This window comes from Lagopus muta, chromosome 1 (genome assembly GCF_023343835.1).
Source record: "Lagopus muta isolate bLagMut1 chromosome 1, bLagMut1 primary, whole genome shotgun sequence".
Classification (NCBI taxonomy): Eukaryota; Metazoa; Chordata; class Aves; order Galliformes; family Phasianidae; genus Lagopus; species Lagopus muta.
In genome coordinates, this window is record NC_064433.1 from 160,541,621 (window position 1) to 160,557,966 (window position 16,346).

The 16,346-nt window shown below is 33.9% G+C and overlaps 1 protein-coding gene across 1 annotated transcript in view; it reads left to right on the forward strand.

Moving 5' to 3' along the window:
* The window catches only part of DIAPH3 (diaphanous related formin 3), a 249,057-nt gene that overhangs the window by 53,394 nt on the left and 179,317 nt on the right, over positions 1-16,346 (forward strand). The window contains exons 7-16 of the mRNA XM_048932696.1: positions 1,857-1,931; positions 2,020-2,089; positions 2,468-2,604; positions 3,065-3,170; positions 11,742-11,852; positions 12,285-12,403; positions 12,553-12,669; positions 13,582-13,700; positions 13,826-13,890; positions 14,349-14,453. Coding sequence (XP_048788653.1) covers positions 1,857-1,931; positions 2,020-2,089; positions 2,468-2,604; positions 3,065-3,170; positions 11,742-11,852; positions 12,285-12,403; positions 12,553-12,669; positions 13,582-13,700; positions 13,826-13,890; positions 14,349-14,453 — 1,024 coding nt within the window. The remainder of the gene's footprint in view (positions 1-1,856; positions 1,932-2,019; positions 2,090-2,467; positions 2,605-3,064; positions 3,171-11,741; positions 11,853-12,284; positions 12,404-12,552; positions 12,670-13,581; positions 13,701-13,825; positions 13,891-14,348; positions 14,454-16,346) is intronic.

Below are 16,346 nucleotides of genomic sequence, written 5' to 3' on the forward strand. Positions count from 1 at the left end.
GCAGTCCTACCAGGGCCATGCACAGAGAAAAGATCTCCCTGGTTCTGCTGGCTATACTATTTCTGATACAAGTCAGAATGTCATTGGCTTTCTTGGCCAGCTGAGTATGCTACTGGCTTGTGTTTACCCAGCTGCTGATTAATATCCCCAGATACTTTTCCTCCACCTAGCTTTCCAGTCACACTGCCCCATGCCAGTAGTGTTGGCAGGCATACTGTGACCAAAGTGCATGACCTGACACTTGGTCTTGTTGAACTTCATCCACTGGACTCAGTCCATCAGTCCAGGCTCTTTGGATCCTCTTTATGGCCTTCCTGCAACTTAATGTTATCTGCAAACTTGTTGAGGTTGCATTCAATCTCCTCATCCAGATCATCAGTAAACATATTGGTCAGGACTGGCTCCAATATTGATCCCTAGAGAACACCTCTAGTGACTGGTTGCCAGCTGGATTTAACTCCTTTCACTGCCAATCTCTGAGCCTGGCTGTTCAGGCAGCTTTTTACCCTGTGAAGAGCATACCTGTCCAAGCCATGAGCTACTAGCTTCTCCAGGAGAATGCTGTGGGAAACAGAAACAGAAACTTTACTAAAATCCAGGTAGATTACATCCACAGTCTTTCCCTTGTCCACTAGGCAGGTTATCTGGTCATAGAAGGAGATGCTGGTCAAGCATGACCTGCCTTTCATGAACCCATGCTGGCTGGACCTAATGCAATGGAGAAAACATATAATGTTAGTGCAGTGAACAGTAGTTTTTTTCCTAATTCTTATAAACTTTTTGGGGGTGTTGAACTTCTGATTTTTCAGAATGGATATTTAGTTTTTACATGAAAGACAATTTTTTTTTTTTTTTTTTGAATACAGGACAAGGGTTTCTTTAGCATAAGCTTTTTAAGTAAAATATTGTAAAGAATTCACAGAAACTATTGCTGCAACACCCACAACAGAATCTTTGTTTTAGTGATTATAGAAACTATTACATCTGTATCATGCTAGGTATCTTATGTTCTGATTATGATTTTGTAATCAGTTAATAGTTAAATGCACTATGCTAATTTCATGGAAGAGAAAGAAAGAGTAGGGTCAAGAGAGACCTGTTATGAAATGAATTTCTGTCTTTTTTAGTAGTAAGCAATCTAAAATTTTATGACATTAGTATGGAAAGTTAACTAAAGTTGTCAGGAAATATTTCCTGTCACTTATGGGAAGAGAAGAGTCTTCAGGTATCCCCTTCCCTTAACTCACAGCGGCGTATAAAAGGCAGGACATGTCTTCTGTTATGACTACAAATGTTAGTGTTGTCTGTGAAATGTAGGGTTATGTAATTGATCAAACATTGTTTCAGCAAGACCAAGAGGTGCTATCCAGGGGATGGCTGCAGTAATGCAGGCAGTCAATGAAGAGTAGAACTTTGTTGTATCAAGCCATTTTGACCAAAAATAAACAGAAAAGTGAAGCAGTTGTCTGGTAGAAACAGCTTGCCAAGGCTTAGTCTCATGAAAGTTAGCTTTGGTCAGAACTGAATTTTTTGTTTTGTTCTCTTGAAAGTATTCACATGCATTCATATCTCAGGGAAACATTTCTGTATTTTCTGTAGGCATTTTCTTCCTTTTTTACCATTTGTTGTTTAGATTCTCTAATTTTCATTAGATACTCTAATGTTTTGGTTTTTTTTAAGGTAATCTAATTGGGCCAAGGAGTGAAGGCAATGCCCCTTGATCCTCTGTTGAATAAAGATCAAATTTAGGTCATAAAATCATCAAGTTATACTGCTTTTATTTATTCTAAAAAATTTCATTTATTTTAATTAATATTTGAAATATCAATTGTTTTAATGTCTTCCTTTCTCCCTAGCTGGGTAGAAAACTTCGGCCGAGAAGGTCTGGGTCTTCTGTTGGATGTTTTGGAAAGACTGGTTGAGACAAAGCAGTAAGGATAACTTTCTTTAAAATTGATAGTTTTTATTATTATGTATACAGCATTTAATTACAATAATATATTTCTTTAATCTAATCAGCCAGGACAAAGCTGTGAAGAGAAGCCAGCATAAGGTTATACAGTGTTTGAGAGCCTTCATGAATAATAAGGTATGGGATTTTCTTTAATCTGGAAGTTTGTTCTACTGCTGTTCAGTCTGATATTGTACACGATCAGTCAGTGTGTGTGTAATTTGGAGAAGCAGAGGGTTGGTCAGCTGTGACTAGAAAAACTTCCACCACATCGATTTGCAGAAGCCTGCTTTCATAATAGTATAAACTTTTGATACTGATGTTTGCTCTCATTAAAAAATGAGTGACCTGTTTTGACCTTTCCCTCATTTAATTTTGTTTTTTTTTTTATTTGAAAGAGTTAAATATGATTTGAAATATATGCTCAAGGAAACTGTTGTCATATTGTACTGGACTTTCAATATTATCATTTGGTTTTCTTCCAACTCTCATTATAAGTATTTTTCTTCTGTTTAGTATGGATTGGAAAGAATTCTGGGAGAAGAGAGGAGCCTTTTGTTGCTGATCAAAGCAATTGATCCCAAGCAAACTAATATGATGACAGACATAGTCAAACTCCTTTCTGCAATGTGCATTGTTGGAGAAGAAAGCATGTAAGTACTGCATTTAGCCAGATAAAGTAAGGTAATTTTGGGATGATTAATATTATAATTGTGTTTAAATGATACACTGAATTTTTCGACTAATGCTTGAAAGTAGTATCTGTACTGTGTTGTCATTTTTGAAAATACCTTTATCTGTAACTTTTTTTATGGTTGTATTGGTAAGAATTTTCTTTTTTGGCATATGAATGAACTGGTTAGATGGAAGTAGTTTTGCAGCCATTTTTTTCCTAGAAGTTTTTTAACATTGCATTTAAGGTGTTTTAGCCATTGTAATCTAGTAGTCACTCTTTGGTTACATAAGTCTCCAAAGTAAACTATGCTTAAACCTTCTACATTTGTACCCTAAAATTGAAATAGGTGAATGTTCTGGCAGCATGACTCTTAATATGGCAAATGAACAAGAAGGTTAAATATCTCTCTTGAGTGAAATGCTTTTATTTTTGTATAGCCTTGAAAAAATTTTGGAAGCTATAACAGCAGCAGCAGAGGAAAGAAACGTTGATAGATTCTCTCCTATCGTAGAAGGACTTCAGGATAACTCAGTTCAGCTGCAAGTAAGCAATTTTTTGCACCAATAGTCTTTACAACAAGCAAGTTTTATATATTATTTTATATATTTTTATATAGTTTTATGTATATATAGTTTTATATATTTTTATATAGCTTTATATATTTTTCTGCATTACAAAAAGGGATACTGAAGAAGAAGAGATACTGTTTTAAATAAAGGTTCAATTTGGGAATATTTTTTAAAATGTAATCTTTGAAAATGCATTATTGGAAGATTCAGTCTTGAGAAACATAATGATGTTGTGGTTGAATTTGCTTTCTTCTGCTTACCCAAATCTTACAGATTTTTTGAATTAAAGTTATACTGCCTTTTAAAGTAAAGCGTGAGTTATGTATTAAATGCAAAAGTATCTAATCTCTAATGATATTAGCTTGAAATTAAATATAAATATTCATAGAAAACAAGAACTTTTAGCAGTGTTTAAAAAATAATTTTTAAATGAACATGAAATCTGTCTTTCATATCTACTTCTTCACTTTATTTGCCTTCACCCACAGCGAAAGCAAAGAACTTTTCACCTTATTTTCAGTTTGCTTCAGTTGAGATATAGAAATACAGAAAGATGCAAAGTTTTACAGTAAAATTGAGCAATCTTTATAAGTCATTATTCTATTAGTGTGAATAGTAACTCGTATTGATTTTCATGTAACTTGGGTGAATGAAAAATTTTTCGTATCATATTCTGAATTTTGCCACAGTGGCAGGAGATAAATCTGCAGTTTGGAAGAAATGGTTGTATTACTCCACTGTCACCTTTTGTATTAAACAGTTCATGTCTGATAGTAAAAATTGCTTTTGCTTTCTCAGTCGTTTTAGTAGTCTAGATATCAAATTGTAATATAACTTGTTGAGTAATAAACTGCCTTTCTTTAGTCTCCAGTTTTGTAAAAATCACTACCAAAATACTTTGTTTTCTGAAGTGCGTTCTAGAATAAAAATTATGTCTGTGCTGAGCGTAGGTCAATGGAAGATTAAGTAAAAGATTAAAGGAAAGTGGATTACTTTGATTGGCGAAGAGATAGTTGACTTCCTTTTTTGAAAGGTTTCGTTTATAGGTATTGCCATTTTTCTTTCCCATGTGAGAGCTGATGGCAAGTCATTTTTCAGAATCTTGTTGCCATAGCAAGAAATAGTTCCAGTGATGAGACAAATTCACTTTTGGGCAGTTTTGTTGTCCTTTATATAAGGCTCTGCTTACAGTAAATGTGAGAAAGAGGGATTGAAGGAGGGAATGTGTGTCAGGAGGAAGAATAGAAGGAACTTTGAGCCTCAGTTGTAGTTGGTCTGGAAAGGGACTGCACAGGGAAATTGTACATTGTAAGACAACAAATTTCCTTCCTGTGTTCTGAAGCTTTTGAACCTGCAGACCAGACACAAGTTTCTCACAGTAATGGGTTTCTACCTTTAGTGCTTTTGCAAGAATCTTAATGGTTCTTTAGCATTAGTTTTAAGTATGCAATCTGCTGTATGTCTTTCTTCCTTTGGAATCTGTTTCATCTAGATTTCAGGGTAAATTATGTTTAAGTTAATACATGTCTATTGAGTATAATTTTTGCTCAGTGTTTTAGCATCCTGGAGATAGCAGGCAGTAGGAATTTGGGAATTTGGTTGCTTTTTTTTTGTTGTCTGTTTGGTTTTCGTGCATTTTTTTTTCTTTTTTTTTTTTTCTTTTCTGGATCTTTTTTTGTTTTGTTTATTTGTTTATTTTCATTCCTTTTGATTTTCAGAGTTGCATATATTCACATGTGGATCTGATTATAAAAAAAAAAAAAAGCTTTAAATCCTTTTTCTGTATAGTTTAAAAAGCACACCAAAACTGCAGTAAAAGCAGTCCTTAGTGTATCTGCTGCTTCATAGAAAATAAATGAGTACATACGATTAATTTAGCCAAGAATCATCTTTCACATTTTTTAGAAATTAATGCATAAAGACCTCTATAGTTCTGTAAGCATGTAAACAATTAATAGCTATTTTAGATCAACATTTGTGAATAAGCTTCAAATATTACAGTCCCTTGTGAACAGCTGTTGGTAAGCAGCCTGCTTGATAAATAGATAGATACCAGTATGAATGGCAGCTGAGACAGTTGATGTACAGCATAAAAAATAGTTACAGCTGATTTTCTCTAAGCAGTTAGCTCTTTCTTATGAGTGCATTCATGCTTAGTATGTACAATGATGCTCAACTCCCTTAGTGAGGTAGCACTGATGAGATAACTGAATCAGTGCAGAAACTTCAGCTGGATTGTTAACTGTGCAGTAATCATTTTTCTAGGACTGCTCTTCTGATATTAAACAAATAATTTTCTCCTAGTTACAGCATTGTAGAATTGTATTGTTCCTTGTTTTGGGATTTGTTGTCCTCTGATACAGAGGAAAGCAGAATTTTTAAAACTGACAGTTATATGTTACAATTAGAGTACTTAAATAATCTGGTAACTTACTTTGGATTTATTGAGGATTTCAAATTTTCTGCAAATAGCTAACATGTTCCATTTACTGTGCTTTCTGGTCATAGAAACTTAATGAAATTTCACATTTTTTGGAGTTAAGCTTGCATTTGAACACTTTCATCTAAAAAGCTTTTTTCTTTTTCAGACTGTAAAAATGCTAGCTAGGTTTGTTTATTATTTTTTTGCTTTTTTTTTTTTTTTTTTGTAAGGCTTCTCATGTGAATCAATTGTAAACTTCTATAACGATGACATTGACCTAGTGGTTAATTTGACAGTGTTTTAATGAGACAAAAGTTTACAGTTGTCAGTTACTTGGCATATTTGCCTTGATTATCTGCCTGATATGTATAGGCTTGCTTTGTAGCAAGTGAATTTGACACTAACAACTGACCTTTTCAATTTTAAGTTGACTAACATTTCTGTTGCTTGAAAGGTGAATTTATGAGAAGCCCTAGTATGTTAATTTTTGTATTTTCAGTGAAACCTCAATATATCTATTTTTTTATTGGCTGAAAACAAAGGATATTCTACTTTGGATCTTTCATAAGGATTATCAGCAAGTACAGCAAGAGTACTTGCATATTTTTGGTTCAAGATGGATTGGTGATCCTAGTTTGAGAAAAAAGCTACAGCCAGAAGTAATATTGAACTTGCTGAGAAGTATTTTTATGTCAAAGTTCTTTCCTATTCATGAGTAGCATCCCTCACAGTATTTATAAATCGACAGAGAATACCATTTCATCCTTCTTTTTTATCTAATAACATGGCCTATGATATTTTGGTTAGCTGAAACACTTGGCAGTTCTTGGCCATTTGGTCCTAATGAGATTCTTTCCATAAATGAGTAACTAATATGAGCAAAGCACACCTTATCTAAATGCAGAGACTGATAATATTATTTAAGATTCATGTAAATGTGCAAATGTACATTTGTGTGGACAAAACATTTCATTGCTAAGAATATTTTAGTATTAGCAGGGGGAAACAATTTAGGAAAATTAGTAAAGTACCAAAGCCAAATCTGTATCTGGTTAAGTATTAGGAAACAAAATTTAATTAAATCTATATTATCTTTTGTCCTTTCTACAACTGTTGATAAAAGTGAGAAAAATGAAGTTGAAAATCTTCCTGCATTTCTCTTATCTCAAGATGATGATGCTTAGCCACCTATTAAGATGATGCTTAGCCACCTATTCAATATTAGTAATCATGTCTGTATGATGAAAAGCTGCTGTGAGCTACTGAGTTTTCAACACTTTCCTTGAGAAAAGTACCAGTTATGTTATCTTTGTGTTCAACTGAGAAGAATAACAGCATTCCTCAGAGAATGCAGAGAAAATCAGGATTCAAATTTTGAGCTGTAAGCTCTCACCTGATGGAATGTATCTATCTCATTGGTCTACTTTATTATAGAGGAGAACATTCAAATTGTTGCCATTCTAGATGAACTCAGTGATCATCCATGCAAAGCTCTTCTCCCTGCCCGGGAAAGAGGGCTTAGAAATTACAGTCCTTGACATTGCAACAAAATTTTAGAAGGCCCATCAAAGAGTTGCATATTACTGTATATCTTTTAAGTATTAGAGCAAAAAATAGTTGGACTTATTCAGGCATCTTCTCAAGGTCTGCAGTATCTACAACTTTTGATGAATTGACTGTAGCTGTAGACCATTTTTTCAAAAGGTATTGGTCACAATGAATTTTGACTTCTTAGGAAGTTAATTTACTTGTCTTCACTGAACTTCTTGCTAGCTCAGCAGAAGTACCTCTTCATTATTGAAGATGAGATGTCTTTTAGATGTGGACATGGCCTTGCCTCTTTTTGTCCATGACTGAAAAATTCAAAAGACTGTCAATCTCATTCAAGGTAATTGAGTGCAAAAGAATGCTGTTGTATTGTCAGTTTGGGCCCACTCATCTGAAGTGCAAGTAATGACTGATTTTTCTGTGTACCAAGAATTGACATTTATAGAGCTGTCAACTGGTGCATCACAGCATTTTCTTCAAGTACTTTGAGAATTGTCAAGGAACAGTTTTGCATTTGGGACTACTGTCCTTCAATTTTTGATTAGGAACAGAGAAGACAATAACTCATGAGTGGATACTGCTTGGAATTCTGCATGTACAGACAAATAATTGAAGAAAATTAATTATCTGTCTGTCTGAAAAGAATTGTCTGTAAGAATTACTTTTTTCTTCTGCAAGAGGTTCTTTCAACTGTGTAGAAGATGTTTTCTCTTTGGTCTTACCCTTTATTTGCAGCATTTGGACAGAAGGACCTGAAAGGCCTGTTGATGCTTTCTTCTGATAAATGCTGTGAACAGGCAGTGAATGTGTTAGGAAACAACTTATTTCAAATAAGTTTCCAATCTAACACAGCAGAAGTAAGCCATCTCAGGAATTTCTGGAATTTGAATTAATTAATTGATTGATTGATTAAATTTTTGGGAAGGAATTACCATGTCTGTCATTTCAACTGTATTTCTTTAATTAGTAATAGGGAGTAAACTCATCGTCTGACTACTGTTAGGTCTGAGGTCAATAGTAGTTTCTGGTAATTTAAGAATTATAAATATCAGTTGATATTTAAATTTGCAGAATTTTTAAAGCATACTGTTACACAGATTTAGCACTACTTTAAAATAGGTATGTCACAATCTGATATTTTCATCTTTAATTTAAAAAAACAAAACAAACAAAACAAACAAAAAAAAGGCATTAGTTTTTATTTTTCTGATTCATTTTTTCAGTTGAGACTTCCTTTCTCCTAAGCAAAAAAAGAGGAAGATGAAAGTAGAATGTTAGTTATTCAAAATTGTAGGCCAAAAACAAACAAGCTTTCTTTAAAAAAAAAAAAAAAAAAAAAAAAAAAAAAAAAAAAAAAAAAGAAGAAAAGTTCTCAAATAAAGTAAGCCATTGAGCATTCTGCGTTACTTTCACAACACGTCAGATGTCTTTGTGTATTAGACAAATGTATGCAGTACTTGCAGATAAACACATTTCCTTCAGAGGTTCCCACTCTTTTGTGCTGGCATTTGGAAGCCAGGTGGGGTACACTGAATGTGTACTATATATTCGTGTTTAAGATTGTGAATTGGGTCCCTACTTGGTAATGATGATGTATCCTAGAGTGCCCTAGTCGCTCCATTTGTGTTGTAACGATCTATAGAATCAATCAGAGAAAAATGGGAGTTCAGCAGAGGAGTTTAACTACATGTGGCATTCGTCTGTGTATGGACATCTAAGTGTAGATATCTGAAGTTTCAACTGTGTTGTATTGGGAAACTCTAATAATAATTCTATTTCTATAAGAATAATTCTATTTCTTGAATTCTGTCTTGTGCTTATACCAAGCTTGCTGCTGTTTTATTGACGTATCTTCAAACAGAGTAAAAGAGTATTAATATATTTTATTCAAACTGTGAACTTCAGAACGGAAAAAACTGTCTTACTTCTTGAATCTTCCAATGGATTATTGGTTGAAACTGCCTATTGGCAAGCCGCTGTTCATCAAGCTATTCAACAAGTATGAGGGATATTTTTCTCTTTCTCTTGGTTTTGATATTTCTTCCTGAGATCTAACTTTCCCAAAAGCAAATTACTCAGAAGTAAATTTAAGTGAGGTATTTTTTGTAATTTGGGTTTGTTTCCTCTTGTATAACCTGCACTCTTTCTGCTTTTTGCAGACTTTTCTTTGAAGGCTGCAACAACTATTCTGAACAAGATTTTAAAGGTCATGACAGACAAATATTGGATACAAATATCTTGTTCAGTTTCCAGAAAAGCTTGATTATGCAACAGGAGAGTCTTAAGTTGTCTTCTGTTGGGTACTGTTAAAACAAATACTTGTAGATTTTATTCAAATCACATTGAGCACGTAAGGTTAACTTTTTTGTGTTATTGTGTGAAATTTTATTATTTTTTTTAAAGAAGCTTATAGTTTAATAAACTCTTTTCTTATCCTTATAAAAGATTTTGATATTTTACAAACTTTTTCTGTTTTGAAAATCAAACTTAGGCCAGTCAGAGCATTCTTGCCTGTTGCTTGAGCCTTCCAACAAGTCCCATGAGTCTGTGAGAAAGAATTTTGCTTCACAGAGCCATAGAATCATAGAATAGAATCATAGAATCACTCAGGGTGGAAAAGACCGTAAAGATCATCAAGTCCAACCATGACCTAACCGTACTACCCTAACTAACAACCCTCTGCTAAATCGTGTCCCTGAGCACTGCATCCAAATGGATTTTAAACACATCCAGGGCTGGTGACTCAATTACCTTTCTGGGGAGCCTATTCCAGTACTTACAACCCTTTCTGTATAGAAGTTTTTCCTGATATCCAGCCTAAACTTACCCTGGCACAACTTGAGGCCATTTTCCCCTCATCCTGTCACCTGTCACCAGTGAGAAGAGACCAACCCCGCTCTTGCTGCAAGCACCTTTCAGATATTGGAAGAGGACAATAAGGTCTCCCCTCAGCCTCCATTTTCCCCAGACTAAACAGACCCAGATCCTTCAGTTGCTCCTTGTAGGGCATATTCTCCAAGCCCTTCACAAGCCTTGTTGCCCTTCTTTGGACCTGCTCCAGCACCTCAATGTCCTTTCTGCACTGAGGTGCCCAAAACTGAACACAGTACTCGAGGTGAGGCCTCACCAATGCAGAGTACAGGGGCAGGATGACTTCCCTGGTCCTGCTCACCACACCATTCCTGGTACAAACCAGGATGCCATTGGCCTTCTTGGTCACCTGGGCACACTGCTGGCTCATATTTAGCCAACTGTTCACCAGTACACCAAGGTCCCTTTCCATGCTACATTGTTGAGGGACATGGTTTAGTGGGAGCTATTGGGAATAGGTGAACGGTTGGACTGGATGATCTTTTAGGTCTTTTCCAACCTTGGTGATTCTATGATTCTATGATTCTATAATTTATCCATATTATTCATTTCTTTATGTTGCAATTAGTCATACTATTCAATGAATTTGTTCCTTAGTTCTATTATACTTCCAGTATAATTCCACAGTAGAAGGATCAAACTTACCAGGCTGTAGTTTTCCAGATCACCCCCAAAATATCCTGTCATTTTCCTGTTTGTCAGTGTACTTTTAAACATATATCCAGAAGCAAGTACTAAAATAGTTTTGGATTTTGTTCTGACCTGTTGGGTGAATCCTCTTTTATGACTTAATCGTTGGATTTGTTTTGGAAGTACTTCTGCCAACCACTGAACCTGTGATAGATTCTGTCTTTCTCTAGTGTGGGAGCTATTTTCGTGCACATGTAGAACATCTGATGAAGTGTTGCTGAAGTTTGTTTTCTCTGGGTACTCCTTGTTTCTGTAATCTTTGCCTGTACCTACAGATCATAAAAATTAAAAAAGAAAATACTATTGTTATCTCAGCAGGCCTTTACCTGTGATTAATTATAATAATAATTTACTGTTGTTCTAAATGGCTGTGATTCTGGAATGTTAATTCCTGTTCCTGTGAGCTATGGGTTTTTCTAATATATCTCTCCATTCTTTGGAAAAGACACGACTTGGTAGTTGACAATAGAAATCAGTTTGCCTGTTGCTTGCTGTTGATCTGAAAAACTGCTTCCCATCAAGTGTTCTATGAAGCTGAGTACATTGAAAGAGGGAAGATTTTAGCAGAGAAGGAAAAATAATCAAACCATTCTATTCTTTAGATTCAATTTAGTTTAAAATCAGTGTTTTGACTTCTAATACTTTTTTCACTGTATACACAGACATTAGCCTTCACAGTTTTCTGCTGTGTCACTATGTATACGTATATGTGTAAAAATTTATATTTATACTATTTTTTATATGTTGAGAATTATACTAATCAAGACATCTGTGGCAAATGGACTTAATTGTAAAAAAGGCAACTTCAAAAGAGTGAGGAAATATTTGATTTTTGTGGAATTTTGTAAACTTGTTTATGGTATCCCTAGCTTGTGGCTGACTAGAGGTCTGAGTATCTTAATTACAGGATTGTAATGGATTGATGGCATGCTACTAGTAGTTTGATTTGTCTTTTTTTCTTTATGAACACCGAAAACTGAGAAATAACACTATGTTGTTTTTCCTCTGTCATAGGTAGCTTGCATGCAACTCATCAATGCTCTTGTTACATCTCCCGATGATTTGGATTTTAGGCTTCACATCAGAAATGAATTTATCCGCAGTGGATTGAAAGAGATACTGCCAGTAAGCACGTTGTCGTCTGTCTTTGTATTGCTATTAAAATTACTGGACTGTTTGAGTCTGAGAGGAGAAACGGAGAACAAGTTCTAATACATTATTCTCAAGGGCATTTTATTAGGTTGGAGCCCAAGCAGTTAGGTATTAGAATCGATCTTAAAATAAGAATGAAAAGGTGAAGTGTGCTCTCTTAAGCGTATGCTGAATCCTTAATCTTTTATAGCTTCGATTTAGAACAGGCAGCAGAATGTAATGCAGCCACTAGTGAAGCCAATTGAAGCCCTGTTTACCTTTTGCATATTAAAATTATACATATTAAACTTAACTCATTTTATACTTTGAAATAATGTAGATTCATGGAAGTCACTAAAAAGGTAAGGCTTATTTCCTTATGGAAATGCTAAATTTGCCAATCTTTCTACTGTTTCTTCCTTGCAGCAATTGAAATGTATTAAAAATGAAGCACTAGATATTCAGCTGAAGGTATTCAATGAGCACAAGGAAGAAGACATGATTGAATTCTCTCATCGTTTAGAAGATATTAGATCTGAACTAGAATATCCTTTTGATATTGGCAAGAGAAACATGAACAAAAGAATATGTATAATAAAAATTTTTCTATGTAGCTTTAGTTTAAAACAACATTTTGACTGAACATTTGACTGAAATGTTTTTTACCGTTTGATGTTCTCCTTAACTCTTTTACTGAAGTAAATGATGTTTACAACATGGTATGGAATACAGTTAAGGACACTAGTGCCGAAGGATATTTTCTTTCTATTCTCCAACATCTTTTGCTAATAAGAAATGATTATTTTATACGGTATGTTTAATGTTATATTGTATATTAAGTTATAATATATATGTGTTATAGTGTATATTAAGCATTAGTTATCAATTGTTGCTTAATCATTAATAGAGTGTCTTCTACCACTTTATGAAATACATTTTAGTATTTTTCTGAACTGAATGCAGTTTGTAATTATTGCTTTGTGAATTCATATTTCAAAGTATCATGAGAAAGAATGAATAAGAATGTTGTCTGTATGTTTTTTCCTCTTCTGCTTGGGATCCAACTCCATATATAAACAAAGAATACTGGTTTTATTGAGATTTGAAGCTTGTTTCCTGCAAGTATAAGTGATCAGGACAGATCTCTTAATGCTACTTAATGTGGTTTATAAACAGTTGTAACTGTGTCATGTATTTGAAACAAAAACAAAAACAATAATGCTCAGAAGTGTACTTTGTGTGTAGATCTCGACTTATTAAATTAAGGGTGCTTGCCTGACTTGGGTACATCTGTGCTAGACCTCTTCCACTGGAATGATTTTGAAGTGACAGCTTGCACGTTCTGGTCAAGTGGTCCAGCTGTGATACCAGTTGGCATTTTAGAATTGTTTTTCTTCTGTTTCAATAAAGCAGGGCCTGAGTGTATCCATAGTGAAAAGTCATAAAAGCAGAAGGAATTAGCTGAAGGAAGAGCCTTCTTTCTATTGGAAAAAGTTGCAGATTTTATGATACAGAAATATTTCCCGTTTATATGTGCTGGTTTTTCAGGCTTTGTGTAACTGTTCTGATGAAATAAACTGCCAAATACATTTGTCTTGTGAAGGTTTTGGGTTTTGCATTTATCCTTCTTTGGAAATAAGTCAACCCAAATCTTTTGACATTACTGTATTCAGAAGGAGGATTTTAAATATATGTTAATAAATAAATGTGCCTCTGTCTTTAGTCCACAGTATTTCAAATTAATTGAAGAGTGCGTGTCCCAGATAGTGTTACATCGCAGTGGAACAGACCCAGATTTCTCTTATCGAAAAAGACTAGATATAAATTTCAGCCACTTAGTAGGTAAGTCTCATGCTGGAAAATATTTACAGTATTGTACTTTTTTTCAAAACACGGAGTGATGCATGTGATTAAGAATATTATTTTCCTTGCATATTTACAAGTGTGTATTTGCATATTTTTTTCAGATATTTGTGTAGATAAAGCAAGATTAGAAGAATGTGAAGAGCGGGCTTCTGAGCTTTCCAGGAAGGTGCCTAATAATTTGAAGTTACGATTGTAAGATGGATATAGGAAATTGCATAACAGACTCATGAGTAATGCAATTGAAAGTGGCATAGCTTTTAACTTCAAGTTACTGCTATTACTTATGTTGAAGTGGGAATTTGAATATTTCTTGTGGTCTGGGAAGTAGAGAAGTGTTATAAAATAATTAACCTTAACTGAGTCTTTCTACTGCTTACTGTAAGGTACAAGTCACCCCAAAATCAACTGAAAGATTCATATGAACAGCTATCTATTGAAAAAGATGAACAGAGTAATAATAAGAGTTGTCTTGTTCGTGTGTACAGATTCCAGCTTACCATTCTTCACCATTTTTTACTTTTTTTTCTTAACTTAAGAAACACAGAAGTGAGAATCCTAGAAAGTATGTGGACATGACTATTCTTAAAATTGTTTTTTCTCTCTTGCTTTCTTTTATTTCCTTAGTTTGAGAAAGATTTTGTAGCTCATCAAGAGACCCAGGCCCTACTGCAAAAAAAAGAAGAAAGAATCAATGCACTTGAAGCAGAATTACAAGCTTTTAAATCTCAGGTATAGGACAGTTTAATAAATACAGAAAGTATTCTTTTTGGAATAGATTTCATTTGATTTTCTTGCAGATTCTGATAGAGTGATTGAGGATAATTCAAAGAATCCTGTTATTGATTTTCTGTTAGCTTACTTTATTTCTGTTTTATAGCAAGAATTGTAGTGTGACATTACTGGCCTACGTGAGATCCCAGTTGATCCTTTTTGTGCCTGAGTTCTGTTAATTAAACTAGTTTCCTACATTTCATTTGGATTTTACTTTCAGTGTCATATATTTCCAAAGTAATTAACCACATAGGGTAATAAGTCCTATGCTTTTAGATTAGCATTCATCACTGTGATCTTTATCCCTCCACAGGAAATTATTCATTGTGCAGTTTGATTTTCTGAAACCTTACCATGAATATCCAACAGTGAAAGAAAACCTGTGATTAGATAAGAAGATTTGCTGATAATTTTCAAATTTCAAGCATATATAGTGCAGACTTTTTGAGTGATGCTTGAGTTAACTTTTAACTACTTCACTCTAAAATGTATATAAGGAAACTGTGTGAGCAAGTGACTTTCCTGTGTCTAATTTTTAGGAGTAAGGTTCAATATAAAAACGACTAAAGTAAGATAACACTGAGATGACATGCATGTAGAAAGATATTGAAATATACGCTTTCATCATAAAGCTTTTTATGGTTCTGAGCTGGTTTAATTTTTTTAGTGAGGAAAATTATTTCATCTATTCTTTGATTGGTTGAAAATATAATTTTGAGTCAGGTTTCTGGTCAGAATTCACTTCTAATATATATTTTTTTTCACAGCATGCAGTCAGTGAGCATAATTTATGCTTACACTCACAGATTATCATACCATGAACTATCTCACTGTTAATGCTACTTGAAATGCTTCCTACATATCAAGTAATTGATTCATTCAATTTAGTACTATTACTCTTATGTCCATCCTAAGAGGAATCTTTGGTTTCCATATGGCATCTACCTGTTACAGCTGTCTTTCTCTGGTCTTGTTCCTCATTTTCACTTTATTAGTATTTGGAGCTTTTTAGTATTCAGTTTGTTTCATCTTTAGAACTTATATTTCAGTGACTGTATCAGTGTAAAGAATGCTTCTTTCAAGCATTTGAAAACAGTAAAACTGTCCTGCATTTATTTAATTATATCTATTGATTTTCAGCTATTTCTTTAAAAAAAATAGTTTGATCTTTCCTTATTGATGTTTCCCCTCTAAGTTTGAAAACTAAAATGAACAGTGCCAGTTGATAATGATAAGTTGAAAGAAGTTGATTAGCATTATGACCAGTAGATAGATAATATGTATTCTTTTGTTCTTTTTGTTGGTTACCTCTTTAACAGTGCTTAAAGGCCTAGGATAGAATTTCTTAACATAGCACAACAAAAGATCCTTTTTTTTTAAAAAACTGAAGTTCTAAAAGGAAAAGCCCATCTTCATATAGATGTCCTCACTGCACTGAATATTAAGTAGGTGTTATCTTACAAATTGTTGTTGCAGTTGTAAACACTGCTTCAGTAAGTACTGTATAATATTGTGCTGTTGCTACTTCTGTCCACCTAGAGTATGGTAACGTTCCGACTTCATCAAAAAGAGTGGCATCCAGTTATATATATCTGCAAATGTAATGCAGCTGTATTTTTTGGAAGGAGTTTTTTTCTTTCTGCCTTCAATCCTGCAGAATGGAAATGCTCCCGAATTAGACAATTTTCAACAGAATTTCTAACTTTGTCATATTCTGAAATCAAATTTTAGGAATAGTTCTCCGTAATCTGTCGGATAAGTAAGAATGCAAGAACTGTTTTTAAATTTGGGTTAAAGTAATAATCTAGATAAAATTTCATCAAGGCACGTATTATACACTCTGTAGGTCAT